The sequence below is a fragment of the Gopherus evgoodei genome, chromosome 14 (assembly GCF_007399415.2).
Source record: "Gopherus evgoodei ecotype Sinaloan lineage chromosome 14, rGopEvg1_v1.p, whole genome shotgun sequence".
Lineage (NCBI taxonomy): Eukaryota > Metazoa > Chordata > Testudines > Testudinidae > Gopherus > Gopherus evgoodei.
Window position 1 is genome coordinate 8,249,567 of NC_044335.1, and position 26,908 is coordinate 8,276,474.

The 26,908-nt window shown below is 43.5% G+C and overlaps 1 protein-coding gene across 2 annotated transcripts; it reads left to right on the plus strand.

Annotated features, from left to right (window-relative positions):
* The first annotated feature begins 1,898 nt into the window (after positions 1-1,898).
* GATA5 (GATA binding protein 5) lies at positions 1,899-26,908 on the plus strand. Of its 2 annotated transcripts, none has more exons than XM_030533800.1 (7): positions 1,899-1,983; positions 3,541-4,267; positions 8,094-8,269; positions 21,157-21,282; positions 22,985-23,072; positions 24,516-24,640; positions 26,036-26,908. In XM_030533800.1, the coding sequence occupies exons 2-7, from the start codon at positions 3,742-3,744 to the stop codon at positions 26,189-26,191; spliced, it is 1,197 nt and encodes a 398-aa protein (XP_030389660.1). In that variant the 5' UTR covers positions 1,899-1,983; positions 3,541-3,741; the 3' UTR covers positions 26,192-26,908. The 2 variants fall into 2 exon arrangements, with proteins under 2 accessions (XP_030389660.1, XP_030389661.1); XM_030533801.1 differs by having other exon boundaries at positions 8,100-8,269.

Genomic DNA, 26,908 nt, shown 5'->3' on the forward strand with positions numbered 1-26,908 from the left:
TCAAGTTTCATTTCCTGTCACCCTTTGCTGATTACATACGATCCGAATCAACTCCGCATTGTCTCTCTTCGGGACAAAATCTATGTGGTAGCTTTGAGCTGCTTTAATATACACGGTAATAATAAATAACTATAATAATTTAAATGGTTGTTAAGCAGGTACAAGCTATAACTTGGATTTATATTTATTTAAGAGCTTTGTGCCTTAAGAGAAAAAAATCTAAAATACTTTATAACTCCGTGTATTAAATAAAAGGTGGCTGCGAATCCTACTTGATAATACACTCCCACTAAAGAGTTTTCTGATTTTGTTGGGGTTTTCCCTTGCAATAATAGCTCCTTGCTCTTTTAACCTCACTCAAACAGTGACACCTCGAACCACAACCCCGTAAGAAAGAAGAGGGATGTTTTCAAGTATTGAGTAAACTCAGGTTAAAATTCTGGTTTTCGAAATTCTTTCATGCTAATAACGATAATAATTAACAACCAGGGGCTTGTTCCTTAGAGCTCAATTCTCGCCTTGGTTACTCCTGGTCTTCGGCGAAGAGTTTACTGAACAGTTTGTTCTGTAGTTTATTGAAATTGTCAAGTTTTAGAAATCCATTTAGGAATGACCCAGGGCCCTATCGGTTCTGTCAGCTTCACCCCAGAGGCGCTGCGAATAAAATATTGCTACGTCTTCATCCGGATCTGGGATTTGTGAGGGTTTAGTTCAATCGTTGTTTTGAGTGATTCTGTAAACTAGTAGTGGGGTTCTCTCCCCCCCCCCTTCTTTATTATGTTGTTTTAAAAAAAAATAGAAATTACTGTTAAGGCAGAAATCACTTCACAGCTTCCTATATTTCAGTGGAGAATTCTTAGCTCGGTAGGAAAGTTTTAGATTGTTTTCATACTTGATAAGATACAAAGTGACTCTTTAAAAAAGTGCTTTGATTTGGGGTGAGGGAGGGGAAAATAATCTCTCCTCTGACACTTTAAAATGAGAGCTCCAAGACAGGAAACCTTGTGCATTTGATGATCGTATTTCTGCGGGAAGCAGAAACTTCAAAACAGAGATACACCGTTTCAAAGTAATTCCCAGACCCTGCGATCTTTACTGGCGGTAAAATCCACGCATATTTTAACTCTAATGTCTGGGAGCGGATACATGTTAGCAAAACAGCTTCCTCATTTTCAGATCTGAAAAGTGTGAGGCGGTGGGGGGCTGGGAGGAAGAAGGTGGCTTGTACTTATATTCAGCTCCAGATCAAACAAACAAACTGCCCTCTAACTTTAGGCTCATGGCTTTGAGAGAGACCCAGGTGTAGTCAGCACAGCGAAGAATTAGGCAAGGCAGGATCTAACTTTCTAAAACTTTCTGGTTCTTAATAAATACTAATAAAATCATACGAATAAAATAAAAATGATAATTAATTAATAGTACCATCGACTCCGACAGGGGATCGACACTCCCCCCCTCCCCATTCCACTGACGGTGCAGCAAAATCCCTGCCCACAAAAGGGGCTCCAGTAAGAAATAAAAACCTCAGACAAATGCCCCTTGTGCAGCCCTGCGCGTTAAAGGGGTGATTCACTCCCCGGGAGTCTCTCGCTTCCCCCTCCCATGGAAAGTTTGGAGCAGGAGGTTGGTTTTGGGAGACACCCAATCCTTAGAGAACGCCACGGCCTACCTAGCCGGGGGGTCACGTGATCCGGGCCATACAATTGCCCTGCTGTAAAGCGAAGGGAACCACTTTAACTCCGAGATTAGCAGCGAAAGGAGCCAGTGAACGCAGATAGGGGAGCTGGGTCAAACCCTATCAGAGCGATACCACTCCCTTCAAAGGGGCAGGCGGCGGGGGGATTAAAGTCACTGATTCTTTACTGGGGAAGGGGGGGGGCAAATCAGTCCCTCTTTTTGCTGGAATTTCCCCGAGGATTTGGATTCAGCTGCTGCTTAATTCCCACCCAGCCATGCACGGTTTTGCTCCTTCCCCGCTGCACTGTAAGTACTTCTCGGCGAATTTATCTGCCAGCTGCCCTTATCTCGGAGATAATGCCTCGGGAGTCGGGAGGTTTCCCGATGGGATTCTGTTAGCTTTCCGAGGCAGCTAGTGATATTGCTCCGTGATTTACGTGGTCTCTGATTTAAAAAAAACAACCATTTTCAGAGGGTCCTTTTATAGAGGAACCAGATTAGGACTTCTTTTGCTTCTTATCAAGGACAATCCTTGATGGGGAGAGGAGCCTTTCCCCCCAACTCTGCGCGACAGGCCAGGGGAATTAGCAACACTTTAAATTCTTCGCTTTGCTTTCTCATTCCGAAAGATCTTTGTCATGCCCCGCTTTCTGTTGCTCCCGTGTGCAAGAGCTGATCTGGTTATCTTCCCACCGAGGCCCATTATTTACAGCACAGCCACGACTGCTGAGTTGTTTTTAAAAAGACACCGAATTTCCTGACTTCTTAAAATCGACGAGGAAGTTGCAGGGTTGTGTTGCGACTTATTATTGTGGCTCTCGAGTAGACTGATGGCTGAAAGCGAACAGTAATTTCTCTTCCTGGCAGGGTTAAGCACAGATGACGTTATTTATATGGCAGGAAAGTCTTCTAGAAAAGTGTTGATTTTATGTGTTGTGTTTGTGTTCGTTATAGAATTGAAAAAATATCTTTTAAAAAAAAAAGGAAACCAAGAATCAGCTACAGGACAATATTAAATGGTTAAAACGACTTCAGGGTTTTTATTTGTCCAAGTCGATGTTGTAAAGAAAAAGCAAATCGCATTAGAACTTGGCGAAATGTACATGAGAAGCAGAATATTTGTGAAGAAATCCTTTAAAAAAACCTCTTAATAACAAAAGTTAAGCGCATTTGTTTAAAACACAGAAGTAACCCGTTTGAAATACTATTTTATTTAGCCTAGATGTAACTTTGGGACTCTGAGTGGCGTCTCTATAGATAGACACTGTAAAGCAAAATCCACAATATATATTATCTACTGCAAAGCCAATATTTATATAAGTAACACTATACATTTCAATACATATAATGGGAAATATACACAAGAAATACAAACTATATATGTTGTATATGATCGTGCCTATGTATATCATTGGATGTGTGGTATAATTATGTATGTTGTATATGATCGTGCATATGTATATAATTGTATGTGTTGTACAATAAGATATGTTGGATATGTGTGTTGTATTATGCAATATAATACCCAATATGGTGAATTTTCTCTGTAGAGTGAATTGTTATGGATAATACTGGCAAACTGAATAACTAAAAGGGGAATCGGATCTGAAATAAACATCTGCAGCTGGCAATAATCCAAACCTTTAATTCTCACCCGGAGCTTCTTCCCATCCTAATTCTTTTCGTCGTATTGAGCCGCGATCGCCTTCACCGAAGACGTGTTAAAACATCCCTCCTCTTGCAGCTGTGTCCGTGTGGAAGGACAGGTGCAAGAGGCTGCTGCGAACCAACCCGGGTTTTTTTTTATGATATAATAGTTGTGCCATAAAAAAAAGTTCATATCTCGCTGCTTTCATGTTTCAGGTGCCTGTAACTGTTACTGACCTGAGCCCGAACATCTGGAGCCAGCTGCAGGGCAGCCCCGCTTCTCATGTCAAACTCCCAGCCCTTGGCATAGGAATCTTTTAAGCTTCACCCCACAGAAAACTTCTGCGCCACCTGAGCTGCTGCTTTTCCCGACCCACGGCTGCCCCGGGCCTTGGCCCCGCTTTGGAGGATATAAAAATGTATCAGAGTTTAGCCCTAGCCCCCAACCATGGGCAATCGGCTTATTCCCACGACTCCAGCAATTTCCTGCACTCGTCGGCCAGCTCCCCGGTGTACGTGCCCACCACCCGGGTGCCCTCCATGCTGCAGACCCTGCCTTATCTGCAAGGCTGCGAGACAGCCCACCAGAGCCACCCCCTGGGCAACCACCCCGGCTGGGCGCAGACCGGCGCCGAGGCCTCAGCCTTCAACCCGAGCAGCCCTCACCCGTCTTCGGGTTTCCCCTACTCGCACAGCCCGCCCGTCAGCAACAACGCCGGCCGGGAGGGAGCCTACCAGAGCCCGCTGCTCCTGGGCAGCGGGGCCCGGGAGCAGTACAGCAATGCCTTGGTGCGCTCGGTTAATGGATCCTACTCCAGCCCCTACCCTGCCTACGTGAGCCCGGAGATGCCTCCCTCCTGGACCGCGGGACACTTTGAAAGCAGCGTCCTGCACAGTCTCCAGACCAGGCAGGCTGCCTTGCCGGGCAGGAGATCCACTTTCGGTAGGTGACCGCCCCTGGGAGCTGCCCCCGGGCACCGCAGAGCCCAGCCCGGCTGAGCCCCCTTCCCAGCCCCCAGAAGCTCTCCATTCTGGCGGCCCTGGGGTGGGCTTAGCTATTTTTTTAAGATGCAAATGATGTGTAAGGCACCCAGCTCTCCAGCTTCTGTGGGCAGCAGGATCCGCTCCCTAAAGGGCTGCTAGGAGCCTCGTGGGAACCGAAAACTTACCCAAAAGAGCCCAGCGTGTTAATGCAGGGCCCGGTCCTTGTGGCCAAAGCAGCGCCTGACTCTACCCCTCTGAAATTAATGGGGCTATCTGAGGAGTCAGGTAATGGGAGCAATGAGGCAGGAGAATCTGGCCCCTGAGTTTTAAGTGAACCTTAAGGAAAAGATGGTTCTCTAGAAAGACCTCCTGTGTCTTTAGCCCTAGGAAGGGTCCAGTGGTGGAAACAGCTGTCCCCTCCCCTCCCCTCTGCTCCCCAGGCAGGAGCTGGGTTGTTGCCACGTGAATGCCAGGATATAGATATATATGAAGGGGAAAGAAGACTTTTAAAAGGAGAGTAATATCGCTCTAGAACAGAAACATGGAGGTTGTTTAAACGCCTTGCCCTTTACCCAAAATGATCTCTCCTTTCTACCGTATCGACTTCTTGCCTTCGCCTCAATACTTGCCCTTGTGTTTGAATTAGGAGGGCAGATTTATGGCTCCTTCCCTTTTAAGTAATTTATTGTGGTAAATTAGTTTATATTTGAACAGACTCTTGGTCTCCTAATTCGCCTTCACCCAAACAATTCCCCAGTTGCATCAATCTGCTGCCTCTGGAGAGACGGTGAAATCTAGTCAGGCGTTGAACAATAAAACCCTCTTCAATTCGTTTTTATCCACACGGAAAGCCCTTTTAAATCAAGTTCCTAGCCAACTTTCCAGCTTCTCCCCCTCTTCCCCGTGACCCTGCCGGGTCTGCTCAATAAATAGGACCAGCTCTGGTTTATAACTCATGGGTCTATTCTTCTCCTAAGATTATGTTTTGAAAAGTACTTTAAAACCCACTTCAGGATCTCATCCTTCTTATCATCTTTACTGCTGTGAATCGAATTATCTTATCTCTCTAGTGAGAACAAAGTAAACTAGGAAAACTCCACTCCATGTTTCTTACGAACTTTTCCAAATTGCGGATCCTACTTTCTTCTACTGCACTTTAAACAGATGCTTCCTTATGATTTCTGGGAATCGTTTTGATTTGTCTTTGGAAGTCATGTACAATCTTTTTTCCCACTGCATTAGTAGGATCCCCTGATGACTTGGACTGTAATTCTTCACTGCGCCTAAAGCAAATGTTAATTCCATAGAAATCACCCCTGTTTATAAACTATCCCCTTTTCTGCTGAGAGATGTGGGTTCCTAGCAAAGTAATTCGCTGTGCCCTGCATTTTGTATGTTATTGGCCTTCCAAAATGCAGTGTTCAAGAATCTCTTCTAGTTATTTATTTTTGCTCTTAGATCATGTAAGCGAGGGTGAAGTGCCCTAACACAACTAAAAGTCCAAACTTTGATTTTTTAAGGATCGCTTCTTTAAGTAGTTCAAAGAAGGTGACACCAGGAATGAATTTTTATTTGGAAAGAAAACAGGCGATTTTCAAACCACGAATAACAGGTTCTTCCAGATTGGGAGGGAGGGAGTTATTTCACAAAAAAATGAGGCTCTAAATCAACTTTCACTAAGACTGAAATAATAGGGGTTGTTCTGTATCGCTGGCTTGTAAAATAACTGAGGCAAAACTATACAGCTGGGAGATACCCAAAGCTAGTCAGACAAACAAACCCTTTCACTTTCCCTTCTGATTTCTGGAAGAAGGGGGTCAGATCTCACTCTGAAATGTCTAGTTCAGTGCCTCATGAATATATCATACTTGGGAGTTAGTTGGGGAAGTATATGCGTGTACCTATGTGCAAAATCTGTGTGTGTTTGAAACCCATGTCCTTCTTGAGTGTGTGTATTTGTAGGTGGGTGTCACAGATGTGCATGGATGTGGGTATATAGGTGTGTACACACACAGCACATTTATTTTATAGCCAACGTTTCTTGTACACACGTGTTGTATAGCCACATAGTGGCTATAGAATGTAATCAGATGTGTGTGTCTATAGCTACCTACCGCTTCAAACTCCGCCAGCGCTGGTACTGGGAGCTGGAAGATTGACTCGAGAAAGCTGACTCCCCCCCCCCCCTTTCCCCTGCGTGTCTGTCATTTGTCAGCTCGAAGCTCGAGGTGTGATTGATACCCACAGGCCAGCATCCCCCGAAGTTGTACATCAGCCATAGACATTCCAGCAGGCCTTCCCCAGCCTGCTTGTCGCCACCAGTCAGCAACCAACCCCATTTGATTGAAATCAGGAAAGTCTTCCAGTTCCCTCTCCCCCTTCCCCCTCCTCCTTTTATCATCTTACAATAACATCATAGCGATCATTTATTTTTACAACCGAGCTGGGCTGCACCCGGCCCGCTTCCAGCCACATGAGAAGCGGTTTCTGGGCAGCCCGCAGGGAAATGAAATCAGCTCAATCTTCATTATCGCCCCTTGCCGGGGATATTTATTTATTTGTTTTAGAAATCATTAAATGACACATTAAAAGGTTAAATGAAAAGGAAAACAGGGGGCGAGGGCGGAGGCGTCTTTCTCTTTCTGGCCCAGACCATGGAAACACGTGAGAGGGCTGCTAAAAGCAGGGATGGGGGTTAACTGAAACGGGTCCTTGCTCGCAGGTCCCCTCTGGTGCTTTGCAATGGATCCTCAGCCCAGTGAAGCGTAGTGGAGAGTCCTGCTTCAAAACCCAGGCTCCCACGAGGGCCGGCAGAAAGGAACTTGGGCTGATACATGCGCCTGGATTTCTTTCTCGCGCTCCAGTTCTCCTCTTGACCCCGCTGCGGCGGGAGTCAATGGGAGTTTTGCAACTGACCTCCCTGGGTCTGACACTTCTCCAGGACATGAAAAGTGGGAGACGGGATGAGCAAACCGACCTGGCTATCGGCTGCCATCTCTGCTTAAGCAGAACTCCCCTATTCATAGCCCTGGGACAGGACCCTCAGCTATTTCCGCCTCGGTTTTATTTCGTACGGGACAAATCCAGGACAGGTGAGATAAGGAGAAATCTTTGAAGCCAGTGGCAAAACTCCCTTTGACTTCCACGGGGCCAGGATTTCACGCGTGGGATTTTCACCTGCGATCTGGAGGTGGGCAAAACGGTCAGAGACTCCAGTGGCAGTCCTGTTAGGGAGGGATCTTCCCATAGCATCTTATTTCTGATCCTTATTTACCATGGCTCTCAGTCACTTCCCAGGTTCTGTTTCCCTTCTTCCAGCTCAGTTTTTTTTCCTGAGTCACGGTTTCCGTGGCGCACTGGTGTGTTATTTTCAGTTGTGATGTTACAACTATTTGCCATGTAGGGATCCTGGTAGAACAGCTGGGGACACACGGCACAGTCCTTTACTGGAGCCAGGATGGAGAACAGTTCGGCGGGACGCCGCGGCGTATCTGACCCTTAGTGTCCCGGGGCTGTTTGCTCTTGCAGAGAATCGTGGAAGTTATTCAGGAAAGTAGCCGCGTGGCACCTGAATGCGCAGCAGCCCAGTGCTCTCCCATAGCGTCCCCCAGAGCAATCGGTGCTCAGCAGGCCGGGGACTGGCGTTTTTGCCTTTAATTCTTCCGAAGACAAAACTGGGTTCCTTTGAGGACAGGCATGCTGGCTCTGGGGCGCCTGGGATCCCCGGGGGGAGGGACCCTGTGCGGGGAAAGGGGCGAGCGCCTAACGAGCTGCCTTTGGGTCAGTTTCAGAGTACTTGGAAGAATTCCCCGGGGATGGCAGAGAGTGTGTGAACTGCGGGGCGATGTCCACCCCGCTGTGGAGAAAGGATGGCACCGGGCACTATCTGTGCAACGCCTGCGGGCTTTATCACAAAATGAACGGCATCAACCGACCGCTCATCAAGCCACAGAAGAGGCTGGTAAGGCTGGCAACCCCCAACCGCCCGTCTCTTTCCCCTGTCCCCCGCACCGCGCTAGGGAAGCGGGGATCTGTGCCCGCGCCAGGCTCTGGCTAGAGGGGGTGGTTTGTGCGCTCCGAGGGGGGGACAGGCGAGTGAGGTGCCTTGGAGCTTTCTTCTGGGGCTCGGAGAATTAAAGGTCTGGCCCCGGAGATGTTGCAGCTCCGAGGAATCCAGCTGAGGAGTGAACTCGTCAGCGTTACGCAACAACCTCATCCCATTTGTGCAGTTGGTCGGTGGCGATCGATCACGCCTGATGAGGATGGTATTGTTCAAGAGTCGTTAGCTATTATTGGCCGATGTGAATACAGCGAGCACACCCCACCCGCCCAGTTTGAGCTGGTCAGTAGGGAAGGGTGGAAGGATGAAGTGACATCAGCTAGTTATCAACGGAGACAGTTTAGAACCTACTACTTCTGCAAGTCTGTGTTTAAATTCAGGGGAAGTTATTCAATGTTCATTTGACATATTTTGACACTGTTCTTTAAAAAGAAAAGAAAAGAAAAAGCCCAGAGCTTAATTGGGATTCTAGGATACAGTGGCCAGTTCAAACAATATTGAGTGCGAGAGAACATTGTGCGTTTATAGTGTAGAAGAAGTGAATTTGCTGTCCATGTCAATAATAAAGTTATCCTTCCAAAGTTTTGACTCTTGAGGCCCCTGAAATTTCCCCTTATAATGCCTAACAAAAAAACTCAACATATTTTGGAAGGCTACCAAAGATAGATTAAAATGATCTATAGAGTGTCTGACTGTGATCCTCTGCTGGGTTCTTGATCACTTTGAGTGGTTTTTTTGGGATAAATACATGCGTGCACATGTATGCATTGCTCTCTTAGAAGTAAGGAGTAGACAACTAAGAATCTACCAAAGGAAAATACAGCCAGGTTAGCTAGATAATAAAAAATAGATATTAATTGGAATAAAGATCTCGAAAATGAGGGTCAACGCTACGGGACAGCATTTACATTTAAATGCTGACATGACTAGCATTTCTGCTTCAAATGTATAAGGACCTCTTCAAGTGACAGGCAGAGATCTATTAGGACCCTTTAGTTAGTTAATGTGCTTATTATTGAATGCAGGAATTCACAGCTCCAAACACATTGGTGGATACAGGCTGATCAATAAAACACATGTATGAACGCTGAGGATATTTTTAATATTGCTCTCAAATAGGAAAGGCCTGGTTCTGTGCATAGAGCTCTAACTAAGTATGCCTATCACCTTTCCAGAGCGCCTTGTGCATTTCTGGGTTTGCAGAACAGTTTTCCCATGTAGGCTGCCCAAGACCAAGAGAGAGGTTTGAGTTCTCCCCTACACACAAGTCCCCAGCTCCCACCCTGTTGTCCTGCTTCTACAGTCACAATTAGTGCTAAAGTCAGTGGGTGTGTGCTGCCTGAGTGCGGCTCTTGGAGGAGGCTGATCAGACGTCATGGCTCAGTGCTAATTGAGAGGAGCCATTTTTCAAGCGAACACCTAAAAAAAATGGTTGGTAGAATGCATGGGCCTCATACAAAGTCAGGAACCACTTTGATAGATTGTGGCTGAGGGTTGTTTAAATTAGCTGAAAAATGCAACCGGGAAGTTACTAGTGGTGTGGCATGGGCCTATCCTTGTGAAAACCTTGACCAAAACAAAGACATTGCTTGTCGGGCACTAGCTAGTTGTGTGTTCAGTGAAGAGGTTGATCTTGCAATTCTGATTCAGGGGAATAGCCCCTTTGGAAGGTACAGGCTGGGCTCAAGGATAAAATGCCTACGGTCTCAATTTAAGGCCAGACCCAGTTCCCATTAAAGTCTATCAGGTCTTTAAAAGATTGAAATAATGACTATATCTTAACAATTACTCTCCATAGTGTAAATGCCCTCAGGATAATAGGAAATTAAATGTCATGCAACTAAGCAGTATTTTCAGATTAAATATGCCTCACAATTTCCAACCATTTTGATAATCACAAACACATAGAACAGGCATAGTATCCAGTTAATAAATAGTAGTGCATGCATCTCGATAGACAAACTGGTTATCTATCCACTAGAATGCATGTTAGCCCCTCCTTCTAATTTACCTTTTAGACTGGGCTGAATATGGAACAACAAGTGAACACTGATCTAGCCTTACTTCCATTGAAATCCATGAGAGCTTTGCCACTGATTTAAATTGGAGCAGAGTTGTCCCTGGTTAAATAAATACTGTAGCCTGGAATCATATACAGTCACTGGTGCATCTCTGGCTGTCAGCATTGGCTGAAGGATAGGTTATGGTTACTGTGTTCATTAGTTGCTATATCTTTTCAGATTACAACATTAATCTTACAGATATTATACATTGGATTCCATCACAGTTGGGTCTCCTTGCAAGGGGGAGAAGGCATGTCTTTTTCATGTAAATTCACCTTCGATATTTTAATTTAGTTGTAAAAAGTTTCATCTTTTCACACTGCAGTGATTGGTAACAGAGCTCAGGACTCAATCCCTCATACTCTAAATCAGTCAAGCTAAACTCTAGTAAATGTTTAGGATGAGCCCTTAGTGAAATGAAGTTTCAGTTGGAAATAGATTTCTTGGCTAGAGTTTAGAGCATGAATGCTAATGTAAAATCCCTCATTATTACACGTATGTCTCCAAAGCTGCAGAGACATTTGCACGTGTTAACTTTACATGTGTATGTAATCTGTGCATGTGTGTGTGTGAAGTAAAGCATGTGTGCCAAATTAGGGCTTATAGATAATTTGGTAAAGACCTTAGTATTTTCATATTAAAGACACTGTTATAGATATAATGTAACAATACGAATAGGATACTACACTCATTACTCAGGTAAAACTGTCTTTGGATGTCAGTGGAGAGCTTTGACCAAGAATTTACAGGATCAGATCCATATAGCTCAGCGATCCCTAAGAAGCACATTTTCCTTTGCATGATGATAAATCTTACCAACGTCACTATGCAGGGATTTTGGTTTTTAACAAAATATTTCGATGAACAATTACAATCTCTGCGCAACAGTTGTGCTTAGTGAGCCTCAGTGTAAATTGTCTGTTTTCTATCATATTGCCAGTGAAGCTTTGTTTACAAGTTATCCAGGCAGATGCGATTTTTTAAAATTAAAACTAACGTATCAGTTAAACTGTTTTAGAAGTCTAGTGCCAATTTTTAATAAGATTTTTAATGGATTCCAACTTCTTATTATAACCAATTTCTTAAGAAAAACAACTGTTTTTAAAATTGTAATTCTGCTGTATTTTGCTTTCTGGTATTCATTGATATCTTCAAAGCAGTCACTGGAGATAGTCAAGAGGCGTGCGTCTGAATTAGAGCTGGGTAGGAACTGGATTTTCTGTTTCACAGAAAATTCCATGATTTCAATTCTTCCCATTCCAAAATGGAACAAACCCCCCAAAATGTGAAATTTCCCCTTAAATCAAAATTAAAAAAAAATTTCAGGTGAATGGAAATGTTTTGTTTTGATAAGAATGAAACATTTCCTTCTGATTTTGCTTTTTTCTTATGTTATACATAATATAATATCAAAACAAAATGTTTTTCAAACCAGAAAATTAAAATTTTGCCTTCTCAAAATGAAACATTTTGATGTCAGCAGAATGCTCCATCCCATTATTTTAAAACATAATTTAATTGAAATCCATGTTTCCATGGAACATTTTGCTTTCAATGAATCAGCATTTTCTGATGGAAAAACATTCTGTCATTACTGCTGCTCAGAAGTTTTCTGTGTATAGTGTCTGTCTACTGGGGCAGATTCTGACCTCAGGTATAGTGATGTAAATCCAGAGCAACTCCACTGATTTTGAATACCTTTTTTGTTGCGAGAACAGTGTAACAAAAAAGACCCAGGGCCATATTCTGATCTGAATGTTGCTGGCATTGTAACTGTTTTCAGAGCAGATGTTTCTCAGAGTTCTTTCAATACATATAGCAGATGAAATAGAGACAAATAGGTTGCACCATTATTAAGGGTGCATAGAGTTAGGGGAGGCCTACGCTCACACCTTCCCACTTGTGCACTAGTCCAGGCTACCTAAAGACGCTCGGGCTATTTCCTATGCTGCAGTGGGTTAGGCCTGATCCCTGCTCACCCATCCTTTATGCAACAGCCCCATCAGCAGAGCTGGTCAAAAATTTTCTGATGCAATGGTTTTCTATTGGAAAATGATGATTCAACAAAATCTAACCATTCCAATAGAATCTATCAATTTCACCAAAAAATCCAGTAGGAAATTATCAAAATGCTTCATTTTGACAATGATATACTAGAACATAGTTGAAATGATCAAGTCAAAAAAAATGTTTTGATCTTATCAAAACTAAAGGGTTCAATGAGGTTGAAATGAAATATCTCAGAATATTTTGTGACGTGAACATTCAGAGATTTAGACTTTTTGTCCTGATTTGAGACACAACCAAATTCAAAATCCCAGAATTTCCCATGGGAAGGAAATTCAATTTTTCAACCAGCTCTCCCCATAAGAGGAAAAGGGATCAAGTTAGAGATGGTTTCAGAGCTTCGTCCGACTTATTGCATGTTCTGAGCTCAAAACACAGATGTGTAACAGCCATTTGAAATGTCCAGCATTACTTACCTACCATACTCCTCCGTGCCAGATCCAGAGGAACTGTTGTTAGTCTGTTATTTCTGATGGTACTTCCAAGCTGGGGGATGTAATGTATTTGCATATGTATATATTCAAAGCTCCAGGCTTTGCCGCATTGGGATTTGCTGATAAGGTTTTTTGTTAAAGTATTCATTGTTGGGGCTTTCCTGGTATAGGCCATCTGCCTAGTGCTGGGCAATCATTACTGACTGAATACTTTTAATTCCCAGTTTTTAGAGACATAACAGCTAGGACTGACAAATGAAACTAATCTAACATGTAGATAAACCCCAGTGCGTACAAGCCATCCTTCTTCTCACCAGCCCCAAATCTCAAGCTGTAGAGGTCTGAGGCCATGTACAAAGTGTACTGCACGCAGGCCAGGTGTGTGTCTTAGGATTTGTCTACACTCCAGAGGAAATTTGATCTAAGTTGCGTAATTTGAGTTACATGAATAGCATGACTCAAATTGACGTAGCTTAGATCTACTTCCCGCAGAGTCCACACCATGTGATGTTGACGGGAGACGCTCTCCCATTGACTCCCCTTACTCTTCTCGATCTGGTGGAGTACAGGAGTCGACGGAAGAGCAATCTGCGGTCGATTTAGCAGGTCTTCACTAAATCGACCATTGATACATCAATCGCCGCTCGTCGATCCCCTGGTAAGTGTAGACAAGCCCTTAGTCTGTCTGGCAAGCGTTCACACAGCTCCTCTCCCTCACTCCCACCTCCCAAAGACTCCCTTTATCAGACACATGCATGCCTGTCCTCTCAGTTTTACAGTCCAGGCAGTATCCTATTCAGGTCAGGATTCATGACCATGTGAAGGATTTTCTCTGGCCATGACAGGCCCTGGTAAGGACAGGGTTTTTACACCTATAGGGTCTGATATGGCATCCATTGAAGCCAATGGCAAAGTTCTTATTGACTTAAGAGCTGCGGGATCGAGCTCCTAGTGAAGCGAACCTCATGCACCTCGGCAGTTTCGGACAGTTGAAAACACAAGATGCTCATGACAGCTGCTCTTTTTGCTGCAGTGATTCCTAGTGTGTTACTCCAGTTGAAGTCAACAGGACCCTTGGCTGAACAAGGAGGCTAGTACAGACTAATATCCTTTGGATTTGTCAAGGAAAATAAATGGTCAGGTCTGATATATTTACATTTTAACAAGCCACTGAGCATGTAATACCCATTCCCCAGAGGGCTATACATGCACAGGAAGTATTTTTCATCATTTTAAAGCAATTATTCATACACGATTCAATGCTGTGAACTGGAAAGGGAAAATATTGGGACCACCTCCTGTAATCAACTCCACATAGGCAGACACTTGTACCCACTTGGAGGCCTGTGAACCAAAGAGTCTGATTGCAGCAGGGCTGGCTCCATGCACCGGCTTAGCAAGCAGGTGCTTGGGGCAGCCACTCCAGAGAGGGACGGCATGTCCAGCTATTCGGCAGAGGGTTCCTCACTCCCTGTCAGAGCGAAGGACCTCCCACTGAATTGCCGCAGATCACAATTGCAGTTTTGTTTTGTTTTTTTTGGCTGCTTGGGGCAGCAAAACCTCTGGAGCCAGCCCTGGCTTGCAGGATCAAGGATTACTCTATGGAAACCCACAACTGACACGTACAATTCCCATTGACTTCGGTGGGAATCCCCTGCACAGTGCTTTGGCCTTAAGGGGGCAGATTTTCAAAAGGACTTAGCTCCCATTTAGGCTCTGGAAGGGGCCAGATTTTCAGGCTAATTCAGGCACACAGCGCCTTTTTGAAAATCAAGCCATTAGTGTCACAATGGGAGCTGATCGGTGCTGAGCCCTGACAATCTAGCCCTTAATGTCAGAGTCACACTGGCATTTTTCTACTGGTATTTGAACACTGTGATCCTTTTCTGTTATTCATCATATAAAAAAATTGGTTGTTCTGGTGATTTAGAAACAAAATGACTGGTCCATCAGCAACCCAACAGCTGGAATACCAACCACTTCCTGCTGCAGTTACAAAATCCAGTCTCTGAATGAAGAAATGGCTCAGCCAGCATAGAACAAGCCAGTCTCTAGTCTCCATAAGCAAGATCATTTGAAAAAAGAATACAGTTCGACTCCCATTCATTCAGTGGCAAAACTCTCATTGTCTTCACTAGAGTCAGCATCAGAACCACCTGGGAAACAGGTTTAAACCCCAAGGCATAAGGCAGAAGTGGGAAGGCAAAAAGGGGTGAAACTGAGAATGGCTATGCTCTGGTTCTAAGGGCATATCTACACTACATCCACTTAAACAGCACAGTTACGGCACTGCAGCCGTGCCACTGTAACATGGACACTTCCTACATAGATGGAAGGGTTTTTCCCCCATCCATGTAGTTAATCCACCCCTCAAAAGGAGGTAGCTAGGTTGACTAGAGAATTATCCCATCAAACTAGCCGGGTCTACACAGGGAATTAAGTCAATCTAACTACGTTACACAGCTGGAGACAACATTTTTCACAGCCCTGAGCGACATCGCTTGGTTGATCTAATCTCTAAGAGTAAACCAGGCCTAAGGGGCCCCGTACTGCCATCCTTATGTAACAAACCTTCCACTGATAGAAGCTCTGCAGAAATGCGTCCTAAGCAATTGTTAACATCACTGAGTCTATATTAGTTACCAACTGTTGAGTAAAGAAAGCTGCAGTGTGCTCTCAGTACACTCCAGGAAACGGACCCATGTCTCCTTGTCCAATTTATCCCTATCTTTTTGCCTTTGTTCCTATTTAAAGTCTTACAACAGACTTGGTACTTGTGGTTGTTGTTATTTAATTAACTTTGAAATATCTGAGCTGAACAAATTCCACAAAGATTAATTTTTAAGATACATGTTGTCATCCTAAGTCTGATTTCTCCCTGCCTTCCATAAAACCATTGTTTACATTCCCAAAACTACAAAAAAAAAAAAAAAAAAAAAAAGTCAAGTTTCAGGGTTTCTCATTTGCTTTGATTTTGCTAAGTCCTAGACTTTTTTAAAAAATGTTTTCTGCACAGAATTTTTCTGTGCAATATCCCTGCATAGAGTCTTCACTAGCTTGGTTGGTAGTAAAAGTGTGCTGTACGTGAACCAGTGAATTCAATGAAACACTACAGTCTTGTTAAGATGAGGAACCATTGAATTACACTCCCTTACAGTGCATAGCAATATATACTTTGTAGTAAAATAATGCTCTGTTGTTTGTATCTTACGAGCTTCATTCTGGAACCAGCCAAGACAAATATTCCACTATGTATTATTTTGCCTGCTGGATATACTGCTTTTACTATGCAAAGTCACATTAAAATAAAAGGCATATTTTGCACTAGAGATTTCAATATGACTGCACAGTACAGCAGGAACAGTATTTAGCAGGTCTGTGTACAGTAGTGAAGTCATGTATATGAAGGATATGGTAAGTAAGAATAATACAGTTGCTAGCCCATTAGATGATAACGGCAATGTTCTGTAAGTTGCATAGGCAGCAGTTTTGTGACATATCATTTTTTATCTTTGACGTGAACAGAATGCAACCCCATTGATTTCCATAGAAAGCTATATTCCTTAGTGATGGGCTGAGATGGAATTTTATTTTAGAGAGCATCTTCCATAGTCAAGGTATCTTGAAGCACTTTACAAATAATACGCTAGGCCCTGATCCTAAAAGCCCATGTAACTGTGCATACGTGCGTAGTCCTATGTGTATAAAGTTAAGCTAATGCACAAGTGACCCTGTCCCACAGGTAACAAGCAGCTTGGAGCCCTGGCTCAGGCTGAAGCCCCTGAATGCCTGAAGCACGATTCTCAGCCTAGGTGGAGGAATCTCTTTCTCTCCAGCAGGGCACAATCCTGCAGCATGCTCAGAACACGCCTAATACCTGGTATCTGTCAGACCCCGCAGCAGAAAGGCTGGATGCAGGCCTCTAATAGTGCAGTTTTCGTTCAACCAAAACTATATGCAAATCCAAGTCAAATTTGGTGAACAATTTCACCCAAAAAAAGAAACAGAGAATTTTTCCCCCGAAAAAGTCAAACTGTTTTGACATTTTCAAAATAAAACATGATGTTTTGTTTAGAAATGTAGATAGATTTTTTTTAAAGGGTAAAAGCACCCAAAATGAAACAAAACAAAATGGAAAAAATGGGGGGGAAATTGGTTTGGGTCAAATGAAACACAGTATTTTTCAGATTCTTTTGGTTTGGCTGCCAACCCAAAAATATAAATTATCTGCTAGCTCTATTCTTAACTTGGTTCTTATTCAGTGAAAACGTCCACTAATTGTAAGATTGGGCCCTTTTTGAGGAATCAACTATTGTCCAAGTTACTGAGATTGTAATCTTTTTTTAAGGCAAACATAGAACTCTCCACTGCAAATGTGGCACAGAAAAATACCACATGGTTACTGCCGCACCTCATGAAATAATTTCAGTAGAGCATGAATATGCACATGGATTTGTTCCATGTAAGTTATTGCACTGTTAGCCAAAAAAAACCAACAAAGAACCAAAAAGGAATTAAAATGATTAAAATGTTCTTATAATAAGAACAATGTTCTCATGAAAATCACTAACACCAATCACATTCTGAGCTTAGAAAGCAGGTTCATTTGATAGAGAGGTTTCAGAAAAGAGTTAAAATAGCCATAATTTAACTCTCCATACATAGGTAATTCCACTTATAACATTCTTCGGGGACCTTGACTTGGGGTTTGAGCTTAAATACCACGTTAACTGATGGGTATCTAGATCTGTGCAAAATGTATGATATGTTTTGATTAACTGTCTCGTCAGTTTCAGTTCATGTGTTTTCCCACCCCTTGAGTTTTAGGCTCATTCAAAGCTAGAATGGCAAAGGAACTCAAATTAATAATCCCCAGTTCTTATACAGTGTTTTTTTATCAGCGGATTTCAAACTTGTGTGTTTTGCAACACTCTACCTTGTGTCTGGGTTTGTATGGTTTCATGAGACATCTCAGTGATCCAGATTTCAGAGGTTTCACAAAGGTTCATTTGACCAAGAAGACCTACCTTTTGCCCACCTGTAGCAAGCTGTCTAAATTGCTACAAGTTTCCCAACAGTCATGCCTGTCTAAATTGGCAACAAGTTTTGCTGAGTTTTGATTTGATGGTTTTGGGGTCCAAAGGTATTTTCTCCCCTGTTTTCATTTCCATGTTCCGAGTCTCTGATGGCTTTGTGGTTTTCTGTAAACACTCAGACAGCTCCATAGAGGGACCATCCTCTGTTAATTCTGAGTTTCTTGGCCCAGTAGCTCGGTCAGACCTTCATGTAGCTAACTTTAGCGTACGTTTTATTAAATATACCCAGACGAATGATTCCAAGAGCTTTATCTGCAGCAGTTGGCTGTCAAGTGCAGCCCATGAAGGGCTTTTTGTTTAAGTGTATGCTACATTTATATAAATAAACACTGGAGTACAATGTTGAAGTCAACAACTTCCTAGACAAGGTCAGAATGCTACAATGGTGGACTTGGATTGGGGGTGAGGAAGGGCAAGAACTCTCTTTCTTTTAAGTAAACTGCTGGGAAATTAGCAATAACATTTTGTACCTTTGTCCTTCAGTAAGCAAAAGTAGCCTTGACTGTGTCTTTCTTGCTGCAGTGGAAAGTTAAATCACAATGGGCAACTTCAGAGAATGTTTAAAGTTTTGTAGACCCGGTATTTTGGTAACCCTGGGCCTGATCATGCTCCCAGTGACTTTGCTAGGAGAAGGAGATGGCCCTATGGTCTGTAAACTTATTTGAAACAGCAATTTATTAAAACTATCTTATAATTGGTTCTGAAATGCGTCAATTACATATTATTCACTCTTCCATCACAGAACTGCTAGGTGACTGACGCTGCAAAGATTACAGAGTAGGAAGGATTTTCTGCTGAGTTAGGCATTGAACTGAAACTGAGGAGATGCGGTTTCTATTCCCAGCTCAGCCACTGACTTCAGACTTGCTTTAGTCCACACAAGAAGGTGTAACTTTTAGTCTGCGCTAGGGTATCACACACTAAATGGCCCAGGTGGACCCTGCTGGTGCACAGTAATGTAGTATGGTTTGAAATGGGACCACATTAACGTGCACCAGGGAAATTTTAGTGCGCACCAGCAGGGTCTACATGGGCCATTTAGTGCACAATACCCTAGCACAGACTAAAATTGACACCTGTATGGTGTGGACTAGAATGCCTTGTTGACAAATTCTTTGTGTCTGACCTTGGAGAAGTCATTTCATCTACCCAGTGCCCCAGTTCCCTATTTGTTTAGTGAAAATAGCACTTTCCTGTCTCGCAGTGGTGGGGAGAGAATAAAATCCATTAGTGATTTGAGGCCGTCAAATACGAGGGTGTTGAAGGCTATAGAAATATCTAGATAGGAAGACCACTTTGGTGCCATGCCTAGTATTGGAATTCAGTGGTTAGGATCCCAATTTTCATTCTGACCTCATGTCATGAGACTTACTTGATCATCGTGGGCAATGGGTTCAGCCCCTCAGGTATTACTAGTCCCGCTAACACTTAAGGGTGGGACTTTCCAAAGCTCTCAGCAGTGGCCTTACTCTACATTCAGTCAGTGGCAGAAGTCCCCCACTCTTCAGCAAGGACAGCTAGGCCAGAACCAAGCACTTTGTAAACCCTCCCTTAATACCAGATGTGGTCCTTACTATTGTGGGTCGGCCCATTGGCTTGCTGTATGTGCTGCTTCCATGGGACTATTGATGATAGGAGAGACTGTGGGACTGTTTGCAGGCTGGGTTGTGCCAATTCTGCAAGGTGCTGATCTCCTCTTTCTCTGGCTGAGTTAGCTGAGGATGCTCAGCTCCACACAAGATGTGAGCTAGGCAAATGGGGCCCAATAGGAGTTAAGGAGGCATATCTGAGGGCAGGATTTTGCCCGGCCTAGGTATACCAGGTATAACATGACCCCATCCCTCTTGCTCAGGACAGAAATTGTTAAGGAAAGATTTTGAACATCATCAGCTTCTTTTCTGTGCCAAAGTAATCCGCTTGCATCTCAGGATTATGTTTTGACAGGTTATTTTTTGAAAAGTAAATAATGTATAAAGGAATATAATGATCTGCAACAAGTCGCTGAGGCTGCTTCGCTTAGCAGCCAATGACGCAAAAAGCGTTCTATCCCTTTGCCCTCCCTGTCTTCTGAAACTCAAATCTGATCTGCACTTAACAACTAACCTTGTAAAACATTTCATTTTTATTCCGTCTCCCTTTATCCAGTTTATCACAATGCTTAGTAATGATATGAGGCAATAATGGAAAAACAAAATAGACTTGGAATTCTTTGTTACTTGCATCACCCAACATCCATCTCCGCGATGAATTGACGTTTTTGTCATCAGGCTGAAGAATATCACTCAAACACCTGAAAGTGGCAATAGTCCATGATATTAAATATGGCACCAATATCTTTACACTTACTGAAGTCCCCTGTTCAAATAACTGGAATGCCTAGAGCTAAAGACATTAAAATGAAACGCTCATAAGCTGACAAGCTAAAACCCTGTGTTGAGAGCTCTGAATTTCCCACTAGCTGAGAACACGATTGACAGAGACAGGCCTGCTGCTTCTGCCAAGTGTTTCTGCTTCCAGCTAAAGAAACATTAGCTTTGGGACCTGTCCTGCAGTCAAGCCACCCACAAAAATTGGAATTAATTAGTGTTTGGAAAGTGCTTTGGGCTCTTTAGATGAGAGGCAGGAGATGGAGGAAGTTCAAAGGATCATTCTTTTTTTATGAACCCCTCCCAAGCCCAAACACCACTGATGATTTACACCAGAGATGAGTCTGGCCCCCATTAACTTTAACAGTTAATTTAAATTGACAGCATTTTTCTATGGCGTTTGCAACATTTCTGCTTTCAAAACATGGATAATAATTCTTTTAAGACTCGTCTCCCTCCGAGTGGATCACCTGGAAATTATTGCACCATGTTATGAAATATGAGTTCTCGGAACATATTTGTTCAACATTAGTGGAAGGGATTAAAAGGATGTTTGCCAGGTTTATCAAGCTCCATATAAGAACGTTTGCAAATCAAAGTGAGCTCACTGGACTGCTATTTCTTTGATGTGAATTTTGTTGTCTTGTGCATTTAGTCAACATTCTTCATTGTCCAGGAAATCAGTGTAATTTGAGATTTTCCTTTTCTCCCTGCATGCAAACTCTTACTTTTCTTTCTTTCACGTGTGTGGGGTTTTTTTAGTCTTCATCGCGACGTGCTGGTCTTTGCTGCACTAACTGTCACACAACCAATACTACCCTCTGGAGACGGAATGCAGAAGGAGAGCCAGTCTGCAATGCCTGCGGATTATACATGAAACTCCATGGGGTAAGACGCTCGTTTATTCTCTATAGGAAACCATTTTGTCTTTAATCATTTCCCACCAGGTTTAAAATATCCTGCCTTCACTTCCTATTGGAAAGGGCAGCTTTATCCAGTCCAGGATTTGCAAAGAATTCAGAAAAGAGCTAAAGGAATGATCTAAGGTTTGGAAAACATGGCTTATAGTGACAGACTTAAGAAACTTCGTCTGTTTTGTTTATCGAAGAGAAAGTTAAGAGGTCATTTTTATCGTGATCTACAAGAATATACATGGGGAAGACATTTCTGATAGTAGCTGGCTCTTTAATTTAGCACAGTGGTTCCCAAATAGGGGCACGGCTTGTTCAGGGTAAGCCCCTGGTGGGCCAGGCTGGTTTGTTTACCTGCCACGTCTGCAGGTTCGGCTGATCGCGGCTCCCACTGGTCACTGGTCGCTGCTTCAGACCAATGGGGGCTGCAGGAAGGGCGGCCAGCACGTCCCTCAGCCCGCACCACTTCCTGCAGCTCCCATTGGCTGAGAACGGTGAACCACCGCCACTGGGAGCTGCGATCAGCCGAACCTGCAAATGCACCAGGTAAACAAACCAGCCCGGCCCACCAGGGGCTTACCCTGAACAAGCCGTGCCCTTAGTTTGGGAACCACTGATCTAGCAGAAAAAGGCATAATGAAATTCAGTGTTTAGGGGCTGATGCTAGACAAATTCAGACTAGAAATAATGTGCACATGTTTAACAGTGATGATCATTAACTATTGGAACAATTTACCTAAGGAGGTGGCGGATTCTCCATCACTTCAAGTCTTTAATTCAAGGTTTGCTGTCTTTCTAAAAGATCTATTGTAAATCAAACAGAAGTTATGGGCCTGATGCGGAAATTACTGGGTGAGGTTCTCTAGCCTGTGCGATGCAGGAGGTCAGAGTAGATGGTTATAACAGACCCTTCTGGCCTTAAAATCTATTAATTTTAAAGACAGTAAATGCTTCTTTCCTTTCCATTATCTCAGGGACATCAATGGTGTGATTGTGTTTCTGCTAACATCTGAATATGAATTTAGTGGATAAGGAAGATATATGATTGCTAGCCTGGAGTCCCCTGTTTCCATAGAACAGGTACCTCCAGGTAGCAGCAGGGCAAACTTTCCCAGACCAGGACTATGCACCTGCCCAGACCTGGCAGGGGCATTTCTAGAGGTGACTGGATGGTTTGGTCTCCACACCCATTCGATTCTTGGTTTCTAGCAAGGAGGACAGTTAGCGCCAAGTTGTGGAGGTGGTTTGATGACGTTTATCCACTCAGGGCAGGAACCACTAGTGAATTGTCCATAGGCCACAAAGCAGACTTTGTGCTTCAGCCTGGGCCAATTTGAGCCAACGCCCTAGAGGTTAACATCTCCCTATCCCATTACCATTCCCTGTGAGACATCCAGTGCCCCACACACTGGTGTAATTTAATAAGACACAGTTGCAAAGGTCACGAATAAATCAGAAGAAGGAAAAGAGGAAATAATGGAAAAAAAACAAAATTTGTGTGAAAGCCTCAACTGTTCAGCCTTATACATCTTCCCGCCAAGGCCTGTTGTGGAGAAAAATAGCACTTAGTGAAGGACAAGGTCTTTGGACATGCTACAATATGTAAATATAAAAGCAACATGCGAGGTAGAGCTCAGTACAATACAATATTAATGATTCCAAACTTTGTGGGTGTCAAGGTGCCACGGCCTCTGGCAATGAAAAAGGAAAGCATCCAGACAAGGAAAAGGAAGCCTAAAAACATTACCAAAGGCAAAACCTCAACAGGTATGTTTCTTTTATTATATCTCCCTATGGCTTAGACCATAAGCGGGGCCCAATGTTGTCAGTGGTTCTACAGCTGTGGAATTGGCTAAAAAAAAATTCCTGCTACAGAATATGCCTGCAGAATCTAATCTTTCCTACAAAGAAAAAGAGTGTCTTTTAGTCTTTATGACAGGAAAGAAAATCCTCCAGATGTGAGCTGATGCAGTGTTGTTTTCCTGAGCCTCAAACAAGAGTACCATTCTTCTCACTGGGGTGTCCACTCATGTTGGCGATGTAAACGGCAGTGCTGTTAGCTATTTCACTGCTGGGCATTTTAGAAGAAACATGCGGACACTGTATCCCTTGCTATTGGATGGATGGAGCCTATAGAGGTGGGAGCAGTAGGGCAGCTCGGTATTGTCAAGAGTTGCTGGGGCAGAGGGATCTAGGAAAGGTTAAGAGATGGCTTAAAAAATTCCCCTCAGAAACATTTGAGAGAGTTCTTGTCGATTTCACTTTGCTGCTATATCCTCCATGCTGCACGCCAGGGTAGGCAAAGGGTTCCTGGACAGCAACTTCAGCAGCAAGGGTGTAACTGGTGTAAATGGGAAAGGCAGAGTGCTGGGAATGTCTCAGATGGCCTCTGAGCCAGTGAGGGGAGTGCCTCATGTTGCCCCCAGCAGCAACCCTCTTGCTAGTTTAAGAGCGGGGCTGATGGATTCTGAAACCGTTCCAGCCCTCTTTAGTCAAATGCATGATGGGAACCATGATGTGGGGCCTTTAGTTTGATGGATGTTAAGGTGGGAAGCAAATGAGTGGACTCTTCTCAGGGATCTGGCAGGAAGGACCACTCAGGAAGAATAACGTTCATGTCTATCACATGCCTTCCTCCCTCCCAAGTACCTCTGGCGCAGTGTTGCTCAAACTGGGGTCACTGCTTGTGTAAGGAAAGCCCCTGGCGGGCTGGGCCAGTTTGTTTACCTGCCTTGTTCGCAGGACCAGCCGATTGCGGCTCCCACTGGCTGCAGCTCGCTGCTCCGGGCCAAAAGGAACTGCTGGAAGTGACGGCCAGTATGTCCCTCGGCTCACACTGCTTCCAGCAGCCCCCATTGGTCCGGAGCAGCGAACCGCAGCCAGTGGGAGCTGCGATCGGCTGGACCTGCGGATGGGGCAGGTAAACAAACTGGCCCGGCCCACCAGGGGCTTTCCCCACACAAGCGGTGACCCCAATTTGAGAAATACTGCTCTAAAGTGTCACTTACCAATCAGTTTTGGTCTTGCTGTGTTTTACCTGAGAAACAAACAAACTACCACAACAAAAAGTACTCTCATGCTACAATAATGCCATGAGATAGGAGATTCTCCCCTAAAAAGTCCAGGCAGCTATTAAAATATAAATGACTGTTTCTCTGAGAACTGACGATGTGTATATTACTTTATCAACTTGTAACGGTTATCTTTCAGGGTCTACAACTTCAGCCACTAACTCCCCTTCTTCCATTACAAACTCAGACAGCACCATCACTTTAAAAACCGAACCCAATGTGGCATCACAGTACCCCGGACAAACCATAGTGTCAGTCTCCCAGGTAAAGCTTGAGAACAGAGAGCTATTTGTATTCGTTCACATTGATTTTTTTTGACTCGCTGGTACGGGATTAAGTAGTTCAATTGTCTGTTGCTGTAACAAGCCAGTTTCTTAATTAGACTCTCCCATCCAAACCCCAAACTGTCTTCTAACCCGTAAACGCACCTTTTGCTCTGGAAACCATTAGGCACAGATATAAAGGGTAGCCCCAAGTTTTATAGTTTGCACAGAATCTCGTTCTACCCTTCTGAAGAGTACACAGTTCCAACTCTCATTGGTGGAGTTATGTCTAGGTACCTGGGCTTGATTCTGATCTTGCTCCGTTGTAAATCAGGAATAACACAGTGGAGTCAAGGGAAAACCAGTGTAAGTGAGATTAGGAACTTGCACAGTTCTTGACAGCTTTCTAGTCAGACAGGTATATACTTACCTGTGTTGAGTTTTCTTTATTGTTCTGCTGGCAATTAGAGGCGTATTTAACACTCATGAAAGTGCAGCGCAGAGTGTTCCCTAGAAATCATTGGGTGTCAGACCCATTTCCTGTCTCACGAGTTTGTCTGAATGGGTTGCATTGGGTGACTGATTGGTGCTTTGTTTCTCTGGTGGAAGAGATGGCTCTAAATCAAAATGTTCTGACTGTGCGTCATCTTTATATTGGGTCTAACCAAGCCCCTGAATCCGAACATGTCTGAATTTAAGGAAAGTTCCGACTGAGATCCCAACTGTGAGACTTGGTGCCCTCTCTAGTTTATAGTAGAGGTTCTTGGTCGACATTGGTAAGTTTGATTGGTGTTATGATTATAAAGAACATACATGTGCCCAAAGACAATTCATCAATCAATCAATCAATCAGTTGAGCCAGGTGTATCACAGGCTTCTTCCAGAGAGCTCTGCTAAGGCACTTTAGTCTTAGAATGAAGCAATCGTCTTGTCTAGTTCCAGGGTTCTCTTGCGCATACAGTTCTGGTAGGGTCTAATCTATCACATTCATGATCTGTCATATTCATACTATTAAATTATGACAAATCTGACTATTCTTTTGCTAATGACATGGTGCAAGTAATGGGTTTATCTTACGTCCCCTTAATTCCAAATTGGAACAGTGTCAGCTAAATTGCTGGGGTTTTCAGTTGAGCCTAAGGAAGATAGGCACCGAATTCCCATGATGTTTCGATGGAAGTCAGACACTCAATTCCCTTAAGTTTCTTTGAAAATCCCATCCTAAGTGATTAGCTAGATGATTTTAGAGCTAGATTATTGCATCACTGATCGAAGACAAATATAAATAAATAAAAGTAACTGTAACTCAATGTTCTCATTGAAACTGCTGCTTTCAATATATATTAAAATACATCTGTGGCTTTATAGTTATTTCTCCTTATTATAATCTTCATAGGCTCAAAGCCAATCGGATGACACACTGGCCAGTGGCCATTCCGAGTTCAAATTTGAACCTGAGGATTACGCCTTCACTTCTGCTACCATGACTCAACAGTCAGGACTAAGCATTCCCCTCCGTCAGGACTCTTGGTGTGCACTGGCATTGGCCTAGAAACGAGGCTTCCAATAAAACACTTTGGACCAACCTTTCTACCTTCCCCGCTAATGGATAACAGGCAAAAGGAATGGCTGCCTTAGAGTTTTGGGACTGAAAGGTTTCAAGTAGTCAATATATGATTCTATGTGCAAAGACAGATTTCTCTCGGAAGCTGTGAGTGAAAGCTTAGAAAATGTGGGCTGTCCTTGGCCAAGTTCATTCTTCCTGACTGACGGGTTCGGCGGTACTCACTCCTCTAAAAGCTTTCACTCTGCAGAAGTGAACTGGAGACGCCTCCCCAAAGCAAAAGAAATGGGGATGTCTCTCTTTTCATGAGGAATCCGTTATCTTCCTGAGACGAAACAAATAAATACATCCCAGAATCTATGTTTATTCACGATTATTTCTCCCTTCTATGACTCCTCTGTGTGCAATTTCTTCCACTTTCCTATAAAGACTGTGATAATATGGCACCAAGTAACTTAATTCTATTAACACGCAAACCGTGTTGCCTTCCTTATGTTTACTGGCCGTGGCAGGAAAGGAAAAAAAAGACCCTGTTGTTTTAAACATATACTGTTTTATATTAAAAACAATCATCTCTATAGAGCATTAGCTTCTGAAGCATTTACTCTCTCAACACTGATCCCATGAGTCATCCATGAGATAAACACGCTGTTCTTCCAGTTCTATCTCCAAAGAATTTTTTTTTCTTTTTAGGCAAACCACGTG

Coding starts and splice junctions, on each gene's coding strand:
- GATA5 (XM_030533800.1), top strand. CDS start 3,742: ATGTATCAGAGTTTAGCCCTAGCCCCCAACCATGGGCAATCGGCTTAT. Junction 8,270..21,156: donor TCAAGCCACAGAAGAGGCTG/GTAAGGCTGGCA, acceptor GGGTTTTTTTAG/TCTTCATCGCGACGTGCTGG. Junction 24,641..26,035: donor CCATAGTGTCAGTCTCCCAG/GTAAAGCTTGAG, acceptor TAATCTTCATAG/GCTCAAAGCCAATCGGATGA.